The sequence below is a fragment of the Sciurus vulgaris genome (genome assembly GCF_902686455.1).
Source record: "Sciurus vulgaris genome assembly, chromosome: 9".
NCBI classification, from domain to species: Eukaryota; Metazoa; Chordata; class Mammalia; order Rodentia; family Sciuridae; genus Sciurus; species Sciurus vulgaris.
The window spans coordinates 4,126,216-4,142,482 of record NC_136469.1 but is presented as its reverse complement, the minus strand read 5'-3'; the positions used below and the strand labels follow the sequence as shown (position 1 = coordinate 4,142,482).

General features: G+C 36.0%; 1 protein-coding gene across 1 annotated transcript in view; it reads right to left on the bottom strand.

The window, feature by feature from the left end:
• The window catches only part of ADAD1 (adenosine deaminase domain containing 1), a 44,700-nt gene extending 28,537 nt beyond the window's left edge, over nt 1-16,163 (bottom strand). The window contains exons 1-6 of the mRNA XM_079154510.1: nt 15,956-16,163; nt 15,367-15,546; nt 14,477-14,665; nt 12,551-12,718; nt 7,818-7,886; nt 4,329-4,454 (exon numbers count right to left, since the gene is read on the bottom strand). Of these exons, the coding sequence (XP_079010636.1) occupies nt 4,329-4,454; nt 7,818-7,886; nt 12,551-12,718; nt 14,477-14,665; nt 15,367-15,546; nt 15,956-16,067 (844 nt within the window). The 5' untranslated portion in view covers nt 16,068-16,163. The remainder of the gene's footprint in view (nt 1-4,328; nt 4,455-7,817; nt 7,887-12,550; nt 12,719-14,476; nt 14,666-15,366; nt 15,547-15,955) is intronic.
• Between the last annotated feature and the right edge of the window lie 104 nt (nt 16,164-16,267).

The following is a 16,267-nucleotide window of genomic DNA, read 5'->3' as shown; positions in this document are numbered from 1 at the left end:
GGAAAAGGTTAACAGTAGCAAGTTACTCTTTCTTATGTCCCATCCCACCTCTAGTCTACCATTTTAACTGGGTAAAACATATTAACCAACCCACAGTTTCAAATAGAGCCTTAAGAGTCTTTCAAGAAGCAAAATTCAGTATCTCAAAAAAGCAGCATGGTGCTTTAAATTTTTGCCACAATCAACAGTATCACCAAATATCCTTGGATTTCAAAGATGACCCTATTTCTTCCTCATCTAGATTCATGTGACCTTCTATGAGGCTTCATTTGCAGTTCTACTTAAAACCGTCTAAATAAAATGCCTCTCAAATCCATTCAGAGTCTCTAAGAACCAAACTTTTTCTCTGTTCTACTAAAACCATTTTGAAAAGAAACTGGAGACATTTTCCAGTAGCTTTGCTTCATTCACATTCTGCTGTGCCCACTTGAAATTCCTGTGAAATTCTAAGCTTCCAAAATACACAATTCAAATTGGCAGTCTTCCCCCCCTACCCCATATCCTATAGGGCCTTTCAACAGACTACTGACTAGTTCATTGCTTTTTCCACATAAATATTTCCTTTTAAATATTGTCCTCATTCTATCTTTTGCTTCTGGGATGATTTCAGAAAATCTCTAGTCTTAAGATTTTTGAACAAATTTCAATTTACAACTACCTGAAGAACTTTTTCTAATTTAACAAAAACTGCTGAGGTCCTAGCAACTATCAGGTTCTGAAGCAGATGCTAGGACTAACATGTGAAGCAAGACATGTCCTCATGAAGCTTCTAGTAGGAGAGACAAAACAAAAACACCAGACAAACCCCAAACTGTGGTAAGTGCTTTGAAGGAAACACAGAATTGATGTGAAGAACAATCATATGGTACTTCATGTTGACTAATTGCATAATCCTTTCTTAGTAAGCATGAACCTAAACTTTAGTGTGAGGAGTAAGCAGCATGAGGAGGGAAAGGTATTCCAGTCAAAAGAAAAAATGCAACACACCACCCTGAGCAGAGAGAGGGGACCGTACAGCTCCTCCACAAGTGGGATGAAGGAAGTGGTGTCAGCGAGGTAAGAGGCACCGCACACCATACTGAAGAGTCTGTGGACTCCAAGAGCTTTGGGGAAAACCACTGAAGGTAAGGAAGCAAAAAGCATTTGGGGTTTCATTCTAAGATCACTCCTTTCTTCACAGTCAAGGAAATAATCAACAAAATGAAAAGGCAACCCTCAGAATGGGAGAAAATATTACAAAACAAATCCAAGGAAGCGTTAATATCCTACAATTAATTAGTTAAAAATATCAAAAAATGGATAAAGTACCTGAATAGAGACATTTTCCATGGAGGACAAACAGGTTTATTTTTGAGAAGTATTCAACATCACTATTCAGAGGCAGGTAAATCAAAATTCAAGACATCCTTACACTTATCACTAGGATGTTATTGTCAAAAAAGTCAAAAGAAGTTTTAGCAAGGATATGAATAAATGTAAATGCTTCTAAACTGCTGGGAGAAATATAAATTGGTAGATTCATTATAGAAAAAAATGTGGAGATTCCTAAATAATAAAAATAAAAATGCTCTATGGTCCAGCAATCCCACTTCTGGGTATGCATACAAAGGAAACAAAATTAAGATCCTGAAGGGGTATCTGAACTCGCATGCTCACTGCTGCACAATTCACATAGGCAAGGTATTAGAAACATCCTGAAGTGTACGCCAACACATAAACTGATATGTGTATATACATTCTATCTACCTCACATTTTATACATGTATGTATACAACTATTCAACCTTAAAAAAAGAAAGTCTTGGGCTAGGCATATAGCTCAGTGATGGAATACTTGCCTAGCATGCATGAATCCTGAAGTTCAACACCCAGTACCACAAAATAAAGTGGAGGAAATCTTATTAGCAGTCACATGAATAAAACTGGTGCATATTATATTAAGTGAATTAAGTCAGACACAAATACTGTATGATTTTACTTCTATGAGGAATCTATAAAGATGGAATGGGAGTTACAAGTGGTAAGGAGGTGAGCCAGGTGGGGAGATACTGGTCAAAGGGTATAAATTTGCAGTTATAATGTACAGCTTGGTGAGACTACAGTTAATGACGCTGAATTCTTAAGGCTTGTGGCCAATTTGGGGAGGGAGAATGGAAAGCAGGTAAACCTGGAGAGTACTGGTATGATAGAAAAACTAAGTTATGATAAAACTGTGTTCAAAGTCTCTAAAAAGTCAAGCGAACAGTTAACAATATCCTGGATTTTGTGACACGCAGGTAAGGCAGCCTTGACAAGATTATAGTTTCCAGACTTGAGAGCAGGTGTTAGTTTCTATTATCAATCTTTAGAGGAGAAAAAAGCTATATTGGAGTAAAGAGACATGAGAGCTGTAAATAATTACTTGAAGTTTGGCTACAAAATCAGGTAAAGATGACTGTGGATTTTAGTAGGAGGGTGCCAAGAATTTAAAGGCGGCCTTCTGTTTATTTTCAAGACACAGTTTGGAAAGGCAGCTTTCCAGACTACTGGAAAGATGAAAGCAGTGTATATTATTCAGGAACACTGGGCACAGATTCTGCTTTCATCCCTAAAATAGGGATGTGAAACTGTAGTGCTGATTATGACTCCATAACCAGGTCTATAAACCTTTCTGTAAGTGGAATTATGCAGTGTCAGGGAAAGTTCTGGAATGAATGGTGATGTAAAAAGTTATAAGGAGAAGGAACTCAGCTAGGAATTCAAGTTTTATTTCTCTTGTTATTCGACCTGCAGTGCTTCTGAGACATACTGAAGACTGATAATGCAAGAAAGAGAACATAACCAAAGGAAATTTCATCTCGATATGAGAGGAAATGGAATCCAAATTACATGAAAGAATTAACCAGTAAAGGTAGATTCGTCCTCCATGGTTACAGGAGAAAAGACGGATATAAATACAGGAAAGTATTCAGGCAATGCACAGAAAAATGATTGGATTTGACAGTTTCCTAGGGACAAAATTAAAAATGAAGTAAAATTTAAAGATATTTTCAATATGTCCTGAATTACTCCAAGAATGTTGGCTTGATTTCACTCAGGCTTCCCCATCCCAAATTCATACTCATTTTCTAAAACTACATTAATTATTCTCTCATGATGTTCTCCACCCCATCTCACACCAGCTTCCAGATCCCTTTGTTTATGAAAACTATTTTCCTAGGTAAACTTGAAGTGACACTAGTTTTTATTCATCTCACTTCATCTATCATCCATCATCGCCTTCATTTTATCGATTTTGAAATATTTATTCTTATTTCTGTACTTGTCCATCTCAATTCTAATATAAGCATTTATCACTATCACCTACATTGTGATTCCTTAATTCAGGTTCAACTCCAATAATTAAAAAAATGGTTTGTTAACTATTATTGCTTAAGCATTAATTTACCTTAATCACCACAAATGAAATTTAATGAACTATTACTAAACACTAACTGCTGTGCATTAAATTTACATCATATCTAACAACCCATGAAGTAGGTGTTATTTTTATAAACATGAAGAGAATAGAAACTAAGAAAATTGAAGCAAAGGTGGTAAGAACATAACTTGCCTAATGTAACCGAAGTTGTAGAGCTGACACTAATGTTACCAACAATTATAGAACACTGCTATCCTTGTTTAAAATCTTTCATAATTATCAATAATATCTAACATGTGACAAGATTTTAAGCCACTTCATAATCTGGCACCATCTTATAAACTATAATGTGTATTGTTCCTGTACATATACTACTCTATACTAGCAATAAATTTATCTGTTCATTGTTTTATAGTTTTCCATTGCTCTTTCCTCATGTTTTTCTTTTCTCCAAATTTTTTTCCTTTCTGTTATTCAACCATCATGAATGCTTAACTGAGATTATCAATTCATGGATTAATATAGAGCTACTGTTTAATGATCAACCCAGAACATAAAAGAAAGATAACTGCAATATCACAATGTTCATATTTTATTATTTTAATTGAAAATGAAAAAAAGATGCTACCCTTTTTTAGTGTTGGTTACAATGAGGATTAGATTTTGGGATGGTACTGATTAAGGTTCAAAATGTTAAGCCTTTTATCATTTCTCAGTTCTCTATTGATTCTTGGTAAGGATATTTAATCTCTACCTTTCAGAAGGTTTGTGTTTAATGACTCACACCTACTAGCAAAGGTTACTTTAAATCAATGCATATCATCATCAATAGAGGCAAAGATAGGTAACTAAAATATTACTGAAGTATAGTTCAGATTAGTAAGATTAGTTTTTATACAAACTAACACATCCCAAGTATCTGGACTTACCTCTTTCAATTATAAAAGCAGCCAATGAATTGCTACATTTCAGATACTGTGAATGACTAGAAATTAGTTGATTAAATGTTTCTTTAACAATCTGTGAAATCTTTGCATACTGGATATGTCTCCCTTCTAGAAAAAATTTAAAAGCAATATGAATTTGAAGAACACTGTAATTTCCAGAGCTTATTTTTATAACTTTACAACCAAATTAATTAATTTACAGAGACATATAAGCAAATTTCTAACTTATGTCATGATTGGGATTTTAAAATATTCAACTATAAAATACAAGTTATTGGGTTTTTGAATATTTCTTATAAAGACTTGTCAGCATTTACTAGAGGACTGATTTGTACTTTTAAAATGCACTCTGAAAAGACTATCAAAACTCTTAACACAGGACAATTCTATGGTATAGGTCTGTCTCACACACTGCAAGATGACCAACATCTTGCCAAATGGCAATAATTCTTCCCAATCACTGTGGCAATCAAAATACACTCCCTTAGAATTTGTCCCACTGAGAACCACTGCAAACCACTAGGCAGTTAGACTTAACACTTCCACGTTCCCACTTAAAAAAACCCAACTTTGAAGGAGAGTTAAAATAGTTTTAAGTAACTAGGATTATACTAGAGCAGTTTATAACCAAGAATAAACATTAATGAATTGCTTTGAGATTTCAGGGTAGGGCCCTGATGTAATGTTACTTTGTGTATATGTAATTGTATACTCCTAGTAAAGAACCTTTGTTCTAAGAGAATGAGTTGCAGAAGCACTTGATACAATGTTTTTCCAAGTTTGGTTGTAAACTAATGATGGTACTTGGTATTTCATGATGTTTCATGGTGAATGCTGGAAGTCTATCAAGTGGCTCACATCCATTTACTAAAAAACAATGAAATAATTTTGCTCTCATGTACACGTATTTTTCAAGTGTATAATTATAATTTTTGCATAAATTATTATTTCCTTAATAACAACTATCATCTAAAAGGCACCAATGCTGAAGTAAGTTAGCAAGTCTCAACTAATATTCTGTTAACTGGATACAACATTTTTCAGTTACCTATTTACATGTTCTGGTTTACAGGAAACTTGATTTTCTTTGTTAATACTCTATTTGTGGCAAAACAGGCAAATGCATACTATCAAAAAAATGTTTAAAATAGTAGGACAGTTGAAAATCAATCACAGAAATGAAGCTCTGAGAAAGCAGAATGAACTATTACTCTTTATTACAAAACTTATGGTACAGGAGATGCAGTTTCCACTTAATGTTCTTTTTTAAAAAAAATTAATTTTTTTTATTCTTTTTATGAAACAAGGTATATACATTCATTCACAAGTTTCCCTTTCCAGATACAAAACCACTACTACCAGTTTCTTAAAGGTATTTTGAGAAACTACATGTAAATATAAACATGCATCATTAAAAAAAATATCTGGGGTATGCTAAACCCCACTCTTCACATTACTTTATCTTGGACATCAAAGAGACATTAGTGTTATTTCATTCTTTTTAGTGGTTCCACAAAATGAAATGTACTGTAAGTTATTTAACCATATCCTATGCAGTTAGTAATTAGTTTATGATATAGAAAAATACACTATGATTAGTACTAACAGACCGAGAATTATGCATGTGGCAAGAAAATGTTTAGAAATATCAAAGAATATTTGGGAATCAATATACTAACAGGGGATAGGGATGAGGATACAGCTCAATGGTAGAGTGCTTGCCTAGCATGTTTAAGGCCCAGGGTTTGACTCCAGCATTGCAAATAACACTACCCCCCCACAACACACAAACAATACACCAGTATACCTCTTGATGTTAATATTAAAAGAAATAACAAATGCCCCGAATATAATTACTCGATATCTCTCTTCTTAGCATACGTGTGAAGGAAGTACAATACTGTTTTCCCTATGCATGTGTGCTGACTGTTGAGGGAGTAAAATAGTCGCACAAATCATTGGGAATGAAGGAGGAGGTAACAAGATGACACATATGTCAGTTAACACTTTTTTTCCTACAAGTTGCTAATTTCAAGGGTCACTCATCATGGGTGACTTGAACCTCTTTTCAGAACCCAAAATCCATCTATTCTTAATAAAGCTACAGTCCGGTTAGATTTACACAGCAAGGTAGATAGGTTGTGGAAGTGCCTATTTCTATAACTGGACCAAAGAGTGTTAAGAATTTTTTCATTCTCAAATCCTTTTTATTCAAAACTAACACATCTCCCGTTTTACCCCTAAGTTTGAAGGGTGATGTTTTGCTCTCCCTTTCCTGACACTTGACTCCTGACACCTGAGCCTTTTAAACCATACTGTTTATTAAAACTACATATTCCTTCTTCATAGATTATGACTTCTTTTCCCATGGTAATGCAATCTGTTATTGCCAATCCTCGAGAATTGTCCCATTAGTCATTAAAAATGTCTAGTCTCAGAGGCTGAAAGGCAAGAGCCTCTTCCCATACTAAGAAATCACTGTTGTAGAACTGATCCTTCAAGACTCTTCTGCTCATCACTTCTTATGACTGTCAAGTGACCATACCTAACTACTAGTGAATTTTGCCCTTCGAATGTGTTTATTTTCCTTGGCCTGGTTTTTGTTTTACTCCATTGCAAGCATACAAATGTGTGAAGCCTTTTTCTTTGCCTCAGAGAAAGACAATGGAAGACAAAGGTTACATCAAAAATTTCAATCCTAACTTCCAGGCTTGGAAAATGAAAGCAAGAATGATTTTCTTTTTTCACATTACAAACTTTAAAATCTGTAGCATGAAATGTTGTCAATGGAGAAATTCAAGAATAATTTTCTGCTTTCAAGGAGATTAACAGTCTAACAGGAAAAGGATATAATAACTACAATATTGAATGTGATGAGGAATTTTAATAAAATAAAGGTTACTATTTAGTGAGCACCTATTGTGTCAGGCACTAATCTGAGTATTTAACATGTATGAGTTCATTTAATCTGCACAATAACTCTAAGGTAATTACTGTAATGGCCATTTTACAAATGATGAAATTAAAGTATGCAGAGAAGTAATTGGTAGTAGAACACACAACTAGTTATGTCAACTAAGTTCTAACTTTCCTGGGCTTCAGTGATTGGTAACTGGCATTAAAAGAAAGTGAATATATTACTTGAAATGAATATGCCAAATGACCATTGAGCACCAGAAAGTCACTGGTTTACATTAATAACAAGACCACCAAAACAAAGAATTCTCCAAAAAAGGAGTTATATAAAACTGATGAACTATCTTCCTTACAAGAGGAAACTCCTTCCTTTAATCTTTCTTCTCCTTATTTCTCTCATTTTTAGCACAGAAGAAAATTTTCCTTTTATTTTACAGAGGTGGCAATAGGTTTGAATGATACAATTTTAGTGTACATTTTCATACCTCTGCATATTAATTATAATTTTAACTGGGTTAATCTTCTAAGAAAAAACATCACAAAGGACTTTCCTACCATAATGTACTTTTGAAACATAAGCTGGTTCAGGTGTAACAACAGGTTCTGCAGGGATAGGAGGAGGACCTGTAAACAAAACAAAACATCAGGAAACATGAAACTTCAATATTTCAAAGAGATGGTATTCTACTATTCTATGATGACAGCAATCTGAAAATGATTATTTTCTGTATACTTCTGCCAACTCTAGGTCATCAAATGCTCATTAGCTCAGCCTTGATAAACTGTTTTCCATTTTGATTCCAGGTATGTAAACAAATCTTAGTTTTCTTAATCTTCCACTACTATATAGTTTTCTTTGTAAAAGTTGCAATATTGTGAAAAGCAAACAAAATAAAGTCAAAGACAAAGCAAAAAGTATTCAAACTCTAGACTAAATTTTGAGTAAGATGGGAAACTGATTAAGTATATAGAAATGAGCAAAGAACTAGTGACAATGTTACCTTAGTGCTCATATTAGAGAAATGCTAACTACAGTTAAATTTACACACCCAGACTTGAGAAAAGCGGAACTTTAAACACTCAGAGAAAGATGGATCCAATTCTATTTACTGAGTATGGCTAAAAAGATATTAAATCCTGTTTATCATGCACAAATAATCTTGAAAAAGAAATAAGACTGCACAAGATGGTATGCATTTTAAAATGCCATGTAAAAAAATGCCAAAATAATTTCAAAATAAAAAGAGCAAAGCTGGAGGATTCACACATCATAAACTTAAAAACCATTTTCTTACATCCTAATTCACACACTTATGCCAAAGTTACAGTAATCAAAATAGGATATTACTAGTACAGACATACTGATCAGACGTCCCAGAAAGAAACCTGTGCATATATGGCCAAGTGATTTTTAACAAGAGTGCCAAGGGCAATAATTTCAACAAATTATTCTGGGAGAACTGGGTATCCATATGCAATAGAATGAAACTGGATACTTGCCTTTCATCATATGCAAAAATTAACTTGAAATGGATTAAGACCTAAATGTAAGAGCTAAAACTATAAAATTCTTAGAAAACAGGAAAAGCTTCAAGACATTGGATTAGGCAATTATTTCTTGGATATGACAAAGACACATGGCAACACCAAAGAAAGTGAACTTTGTCAAAATTAAAAAAACTTTTATACAGAAAAGGACACTATTAACAGAAAAGGAAATCCAGAGAAAGGGGAAAATATTTGCAAATCTGATAAAGGTTTGATATCTAGACCAGAGAGGGGAAATTATTAAACTCAACAAAAGACAGCCTCATTGAAAAATAAGGACCTTAATAGTCACTTCTCTAAAGACAAATATTCAACAAGGCATGAAAAGATACATCACAAACCATTAGGTAAATGTAAGTCAAGTCAACAGAGATACCACTTTTCACATCCATTAGGATTAGCTCATAGCAAAACACAAAAAGTGAGAGCAAGGATGTGGAGAAATTGGAACTCTTGTGCACAGTTGATGTGAATAAACTGGTGCAGTCATCATGGAAAACTGATTTCTTAAAAAAATTAAATACTTATCAAATGATCTAGCAATTTCACTCAAAGAACTGAAAGCAGGGTGTAAGATATCTGCACAACAGTCAAAACAAAAATTCACAACAGAAAAAAAAAGGAAGCAACCGAAGTGTCCATCAACAGAAGAATGGATAAATTGTGTAATATGCATGAATGTAATATTGTTGAGCATTTAAAAGGATACAAAATTCTGACACACATTACAACCTGGATGAACTTGAGGACGTTATACTAGATGAAATAGGACAGTTGCAAAAGAAAAAAACAAAAACCAAATACTGTTATGATTCTACTTATAGAGATACAAAGTAGCATGGTGATTGTCAAGGGCTTAGGGGAGAGACAAATGGGGAGTTGTTATTTAACGAGTGTAGAACTTCAGTTTTGTAAGAAATTATTCTGGATATTGGTTGCATAACAAAGTGAATGGATTTAACATTGCTGAACTATACCTGTAAAATGGTTAAGATAGCAAATTTGAAGTATATTTTACAATTAAAATTATTTTCTTTGTTTCTGGGGATTAAACCCAGGGGCACTTTACCACTGAGCTACATCCCCATCCCTTGTTGAAACAGGGTCTCGCTAAATTGCTGAGGATCTTGCCAAGTTACTGAGACTGACCTTGAACCTTCTTCAGTCTCCCAAGTTGCTGGGCTTACAGGTATGCACCACCACAACTGGCCTAAAGTTTTTAAATTAAAAAAGAAGCCAAATAAACTAAACTTAAAAACCAGATTCTTACATCATGTCAATAAAAATTAAACATTTTCAAAACCTAGAAGAATCAATCACATCATCCTTGAAAAGAATTCATACAGTTAAAAGACTGTACTTAGAGGGCTGGGGTTGTGGCTCATGGTAGAGCACTCACTTAGCATGCATGAGGCCCTGGGTTTGATCCTTAGCACCACATAAAAATAAAGGTATTGTGTCCACCTACAAATAAATACACACACAACTATACTTCAAAATACAGAATGTGTACATAATGTGAAAAAAGGAACACAAAAGAATCTTTGAACAGTGCTGAGTTTAGAAGTTTGAAAAAAATAATCAGCTTAAAATTTCATGCACAAAGACAATAACGACTAAAAAAAACAGATTAGGTCAACACAGCAAAGAGAAAAAATACTTGATTTTTTCTTCTACATCCTTTCTCAAGAAAGAAATCTTAAAACTCAGTTGTTTATGACAAAGAAACTGTAGAACATTACAGGGGAAAAGATAACCTTATCATGTATTATTTCCAGGCTGTTAAATATGCTTTAACTTGATTTTAGTCAAGTATTTAGCTCTTAGAGGATAGAGGATGGGTCTAGATATCCGGTACCTATTACAGTTCCTGGAACATAGTATATTCTCAAAACAGATATCTACTGCACGCTATGGTTGGAAGGAAAGTGGAAAAATATTACTGGAGACAAAGTATACATAGGTATGTTGATAGCTGATAAAATAATTTTATATTAGGAATTCTTACTAAGAAATGAAAGTAATGTCTTAATATTCTTTATCATAGGTTCTGCATTTCACATTTACTTTTTAAGTATTCTGGACAAAGACATAACTATAAAAAAATCTAAATAAATCACTAGTCACTAAGTTACAAGTGGGTATTATTTATTCATCCACAGCATATTCAGTGCTAACAGTGAATACAGTAAAATTATTAGATGATAAAATCAGGATTCAAAATTGTCAAAATTGACTTTGTATTAGAAAGATGAATTTCTAGTTTAGTCATTACCTTCCAACTGTTTAGAAGAAAATATTATCCATATGACAAAATAAAGAGGCAAAGAAATCACATGACATGACACTGTTAGATAAATTGTGATAAAATGTTAAACTTCTAATAAAACATTCTTTGATCATGCCAAAAGCAATTATGTACCTAATAGAAAATTATTTAAAAAAAAAAAAAAGCCAGGATAATTAGATGTGTTCCACAAACACGAAAACAAGAAACATCAGATAAAGCAAAAAAATAGCCATCCTCTAAAAAGCAAACCAAAAACAACCCCATATATATAAAACAGGACAAAAGGAGTAATTTATGATTGAATTTTAAAGGTGTCGTCTACAAGGTGAAATCAGTGATCAATGTTCTTTGTAGGTAACATGTAAAAAAACAAATCGCACCAGAGTAGTAAGAACAAAATGGCATTTATATTGTCAACACTTATAAGACATTTACCAAAATTATATCTTGCCCTAAATATTAAATCAGAAAATTAATACTCTAAATACCTTTAAATCCAAAATATGACAAACTATTTAAAAAACAGTAAGAAAGACTACATACTAAAATTTATGAGGTGTGGCCAAATTTTTTTTATTATTAAATGCTTCAATTAAATAACCATTGAAATATAAAAAGAATTTAACTTAATCTTAAGTATTAAGAAATGACAAAAAGCTGACGTGAAACTAAAATCAAAAAGCTCAGTAGAATGAACAGTTTTTGAAAAGAATGAATTCATAGTCACTGCTTAAAATCAAATTCAAATGCTTTTAAATGTTGCCTCATTTACATGTAAATCAAAACAATCTAACATGAAACCAATACTGGCAAAAACAATTACACCATTTGTTAACATATTCTTAAAATTAATCGTTAATAAGATCTACTATCATTTGATTTTTGTATTATTCACCAGGCACTGGTTAAGGGTTTTTGCATGCATTTAATCATTATAGTCACAGAATATAGTTAACCTCATTGTTTTTCCCTGTGGAATGAAACTTACGTTTAGAAGGCAAATAATGTGTTGGCCCATAGGCAACCTTAGCAATCTAATTCTGGAATATACAGTCTTAATCTATTTGCTATGGTACTTTTGATCATCATTTTCTCAAGTAACAACTATTTACTGAAATCTAATACAGGTAAAATTTGAAAACAATGCATTATATCCTTTTAAATACAAATTGTACAGGGTTAAGTGCCTTGATAAGAATCTAACAAATTATAGAAAAACACATTTCAGGATTTGAAATGATAATCTGACAAGTTATCAGACAGCTTAGCCATGTTCATAATGATTTGTAATACTGAAACAAGAGAATTTCAACTCCTATTAAATATATCAGCAAATCCTGTAAGTTCATTTCTGTAGTTGCCAAGTAACTCTTCATTAACATCAATCTTTAGGTAATTCCTCCTGGAAAATAATACATTTTCCAAATACTTTGTAATCAAGAGTATTTACCTGATGGTTCTAACATTCTTGGTTCGGGTTCATCCAATTGTAGAAGCTCATCAAGAGCTAATTTTGCAGCATTGGATCTAGACTCCTTTTTGTTTTGTCCCAGTCCAGTCTTATATTGAATACCATCCACAACAGCACAAAAAGCAAAATATGGTCCCATAACATTACCTTGAAAAAGAATACAGAATAACTGCTACAATAATCCACAGTATATTCCTGCAAACAATGTTTGTATATAGGAAAACATTTCAGTAAAAAATCCTGTAAAATTTAATCTAAAACACCAACCCGTCTTTTTGTAGGACCAACAGGGGTTTACACTAAAGCTAGTTGAGCCTCTGAACTAGTTAGAGGATTCGAGAAGCTAGGTGGCTCCAGATTCAGTGTGAACAATTGAGCAACTTTAGAATACATGTCAAACATGGAGTGACAGTGAATGCCATGCTTGGCAATGGTAATCACTCAAAGATCTATTCAACAATCAACGAGAGGTAAACTGTACAGACTTCGGTTAACTTTTTTTTTTTTTTTTTTAAAGCTTCAATACAAGGGGAATTTCTTCTACCTTTGAATTGCTCCTATATTCTAGAATACAATGGATCCTTTGAAGAAAACTTATGAACATTTCAGGGCATCATGGTAAGCAGCTCAATCTACTATAGCTCAAGGAAGGCTGGGGGTGGGGACCCACGAGAAAAAACAAAACACAACAATAAGGAAGATATCCTGAAGAATTAAACTTGATGTCTGGTCCTCCCAATTCCTAGGATTATTTTTACACTGTTACTCAACTTTCATATTTGCCTAATGAAAAACAAAGTGGAATTATCTCCTAAAATCACAGATCAATGATTTTTGTTTCAAGTTTTACTTGCTGGTAGTAGGAACTTTAGGAGCCTAAATCTTTTTGTTTATGGATGGTTAGGTACAATGACTCTGCACCTAAATCTGGTATCTTATTTCCTCACATACAATCATACTACATTAACTATTTCTTGTTTATTTTTTTGGTACTGGGAATTGAACCCAGGGGCTCTTAACCACTGAGCCACATCCCCAGCCCATTTTATATTTTGAGAAAGGGTCTTGCTAAATTACTTATGGCCTCAATAAACTGCTGAAGCTGGCTTTGAACTCATGATCTTCCTGCCTCAGCCTCCTGTGCTGCTGAGATACAGGCTTGCGCCACCACACTTGGCACATTGTTATTTTAAAGGTATGCATTAAGGCTTTACCAGGAACTCCTGAGGGCATCTGGGTTAATTGCTTTCCCTAAGACATCAATTTCCCATATTTCTTCCTTCATAATCACCTGTGCTTCAATTCAAATTTACCAAACCACACAGCATTCTGTATATCTACAAGTGGCCCAGATGATTTTTAAATAGGAGATACTACACGTATTTGTTAATATGCATTGTGTCAGAAAGCTAAGCCTATCAGTGTCAGCCTGTTTATAACCAGGTTCTCAAATTTTAATAGGGATCTAAATTACACGTAGAGCTTGCTAAAAATACTGATACTCTTGTCTCAATGCCAAACCTACTGAATCATACTTCAAACATTAAATTAACCCATTAGCTATCAATGGGTCATGGTTTTGAGCAGTTTTTCCTGAGAAGAAAACTGATCCACCTTGTCTTTCTTACAATGACCATGAGGTTATTTTTTCCAGGGACAGTCTGAGAATAAAGCAGGAAAACTAATAAATTACACAAAGATTAAGCCTACTTTATATATATATATATATATATATATATATATATATATATATATATATATATATATATATCAAGAGAACACCACATTCTATGTTAAGACCCTATTTTTGTTACCCAAGTTTACTGGTATAGCCACACTTAAGTGTCCTTTCACTGGAAAGATATTTTCCAGCACCATAATAACCAAACTCAATTTTGCACTTGCCTGTTGTTACAGTCTCCTTAAGGTCAAGCTGAACCCGCTGCATTTGTGCAAATTGGTGCAAGGCTGACACAGGATTTATCTCTCCACGTTTGTATTTCATTATGAATTCCTTAGGTATTTTCTTTGGAGGCAGGACAGGATGTGAAAGAGATGAAAGACCTTTAGAAAGCAATGGTTCTGGAAAATTACCTAAAAATAAAATGTTTACATGGTCAATTTGGTTAAAATACAAAAGGAGCAAAAGCACAAAATCCCGCTCAAAAATGGAAGATACATTTAGTCACATGCATTTTTGTTTCTACTGTATAGTTTGGCACAGGAGCACAATCTATTACTGTGTATCTTTTGAGGTATGATTTTGAAAAAAGAAATATTACCATATTAATGATACTGGAAATTCATGGAATTTTAGTGATGTCAAGGTCTTCAGAGATGGCCTTTTAAAAAGATGATGTCACTAAGGCTTAGAATGGAGACAGATCTGGCTCTGTTGGGAGTACAGCCCAGTATCCAGCGCTATTTTATACTGCCTGTCATACTCGAACAATACAGCAAATCTGAATAAAATTCCACTTAATTTTCAAGTATAACCCCCTGCTTTATAGTTAATACTTGGTGAAGAAATTTTTGGAATACAAACCATTGTAAATCCAGTCCTTTACCCAAAGCCTCACCTCAAAATGTCCATACACCTGTGAAGTGATTAACAGTCAAGGAGGTAATGAGGAGCTAAGTGGAGGCAGGGGAAAGCTCCCAGGCTCCAGGTGGCGCTCAGCGAGGGAAGTGCCTGTGCGTGAGCGCTAGGACACATTCAGGTCGGAGGCTTCGCAGAACTTACTGGCCACCCCAGAGTCCTAAAGAACCGAGGCCCTACTACAGAGAAGTCCTACCGGTCACTTGTGTAACCTTGGAAGCCATGCTGGACAAGCTGCAGCTCTCCGAGGAGAATCCTGTGGGCGCGGTCACCGTCTGGGCTGATGGCTGAACCGGCAAATTCTTCTTCAGCATCTGAGCAAAACTGGGGACCCTGGAACTCTGAAACCAGTCATTACTGCCAGACGTCTTCTCGCCTGCAGAGCACCACGAATGGGCCGGGAGGACGTCCCGTGAGACCGCGGGCCCCGGGCGCCTCCCGCCCTTCCGCGGCCTCGCCACCCTCCTGGCCCACCGAGGCTGCTCCTGCCTCGCCAGGCGCTACTGCCCGCAGAAGGGACCCCGGCCTGGGCACCCCCGCCCCCAGGGACCCCCTGACACCGCCCGCTGAGGCCGCAAACCACAGGGCCGGGGACACGACACGGGGGACGCCGCCGGCAGAGGCCGCAAACCCACCGGGCTGCGGGGACACGGGGCACGCGGTCCGCAGAGGCCGCAAACCCACCGGGCGGCGGGGACACGGGGACGCGGCCGCGCAGGCCCCGGGACGCGCAAGGCCGGGGAGCAGAGCAGGCCCCTGCGGCCCTCCCGGCCGACGCCACCCACCGAGGCCGTCCTCCCCGCCGCTCTCTCGGCCGGACCCCGCGGGCAGGCGCGCGGCCAGGGGCAGGCCCAGCCGCAGGCCCGGAGCTCTCCGGCTACCGCCCGCTGCCGCCATGGCGTCCTCCCTGGCGTCGACGCTCGCCTCAGGCCGCTCTGCGCCCGCGCACGCGGCTGCCGAAGCCGCGTCTTTCAAAGGCCGCCTCACGCCCCTGCGGGCCCGGGTTGGCGCCCCCGCGCCCGGCTCGTCCAATCACCAACGGCCCCGCGGCCCGCCCCCGCCCGCGCCTGCGCTGTGGGGCCGCGTCCGCACCTGCG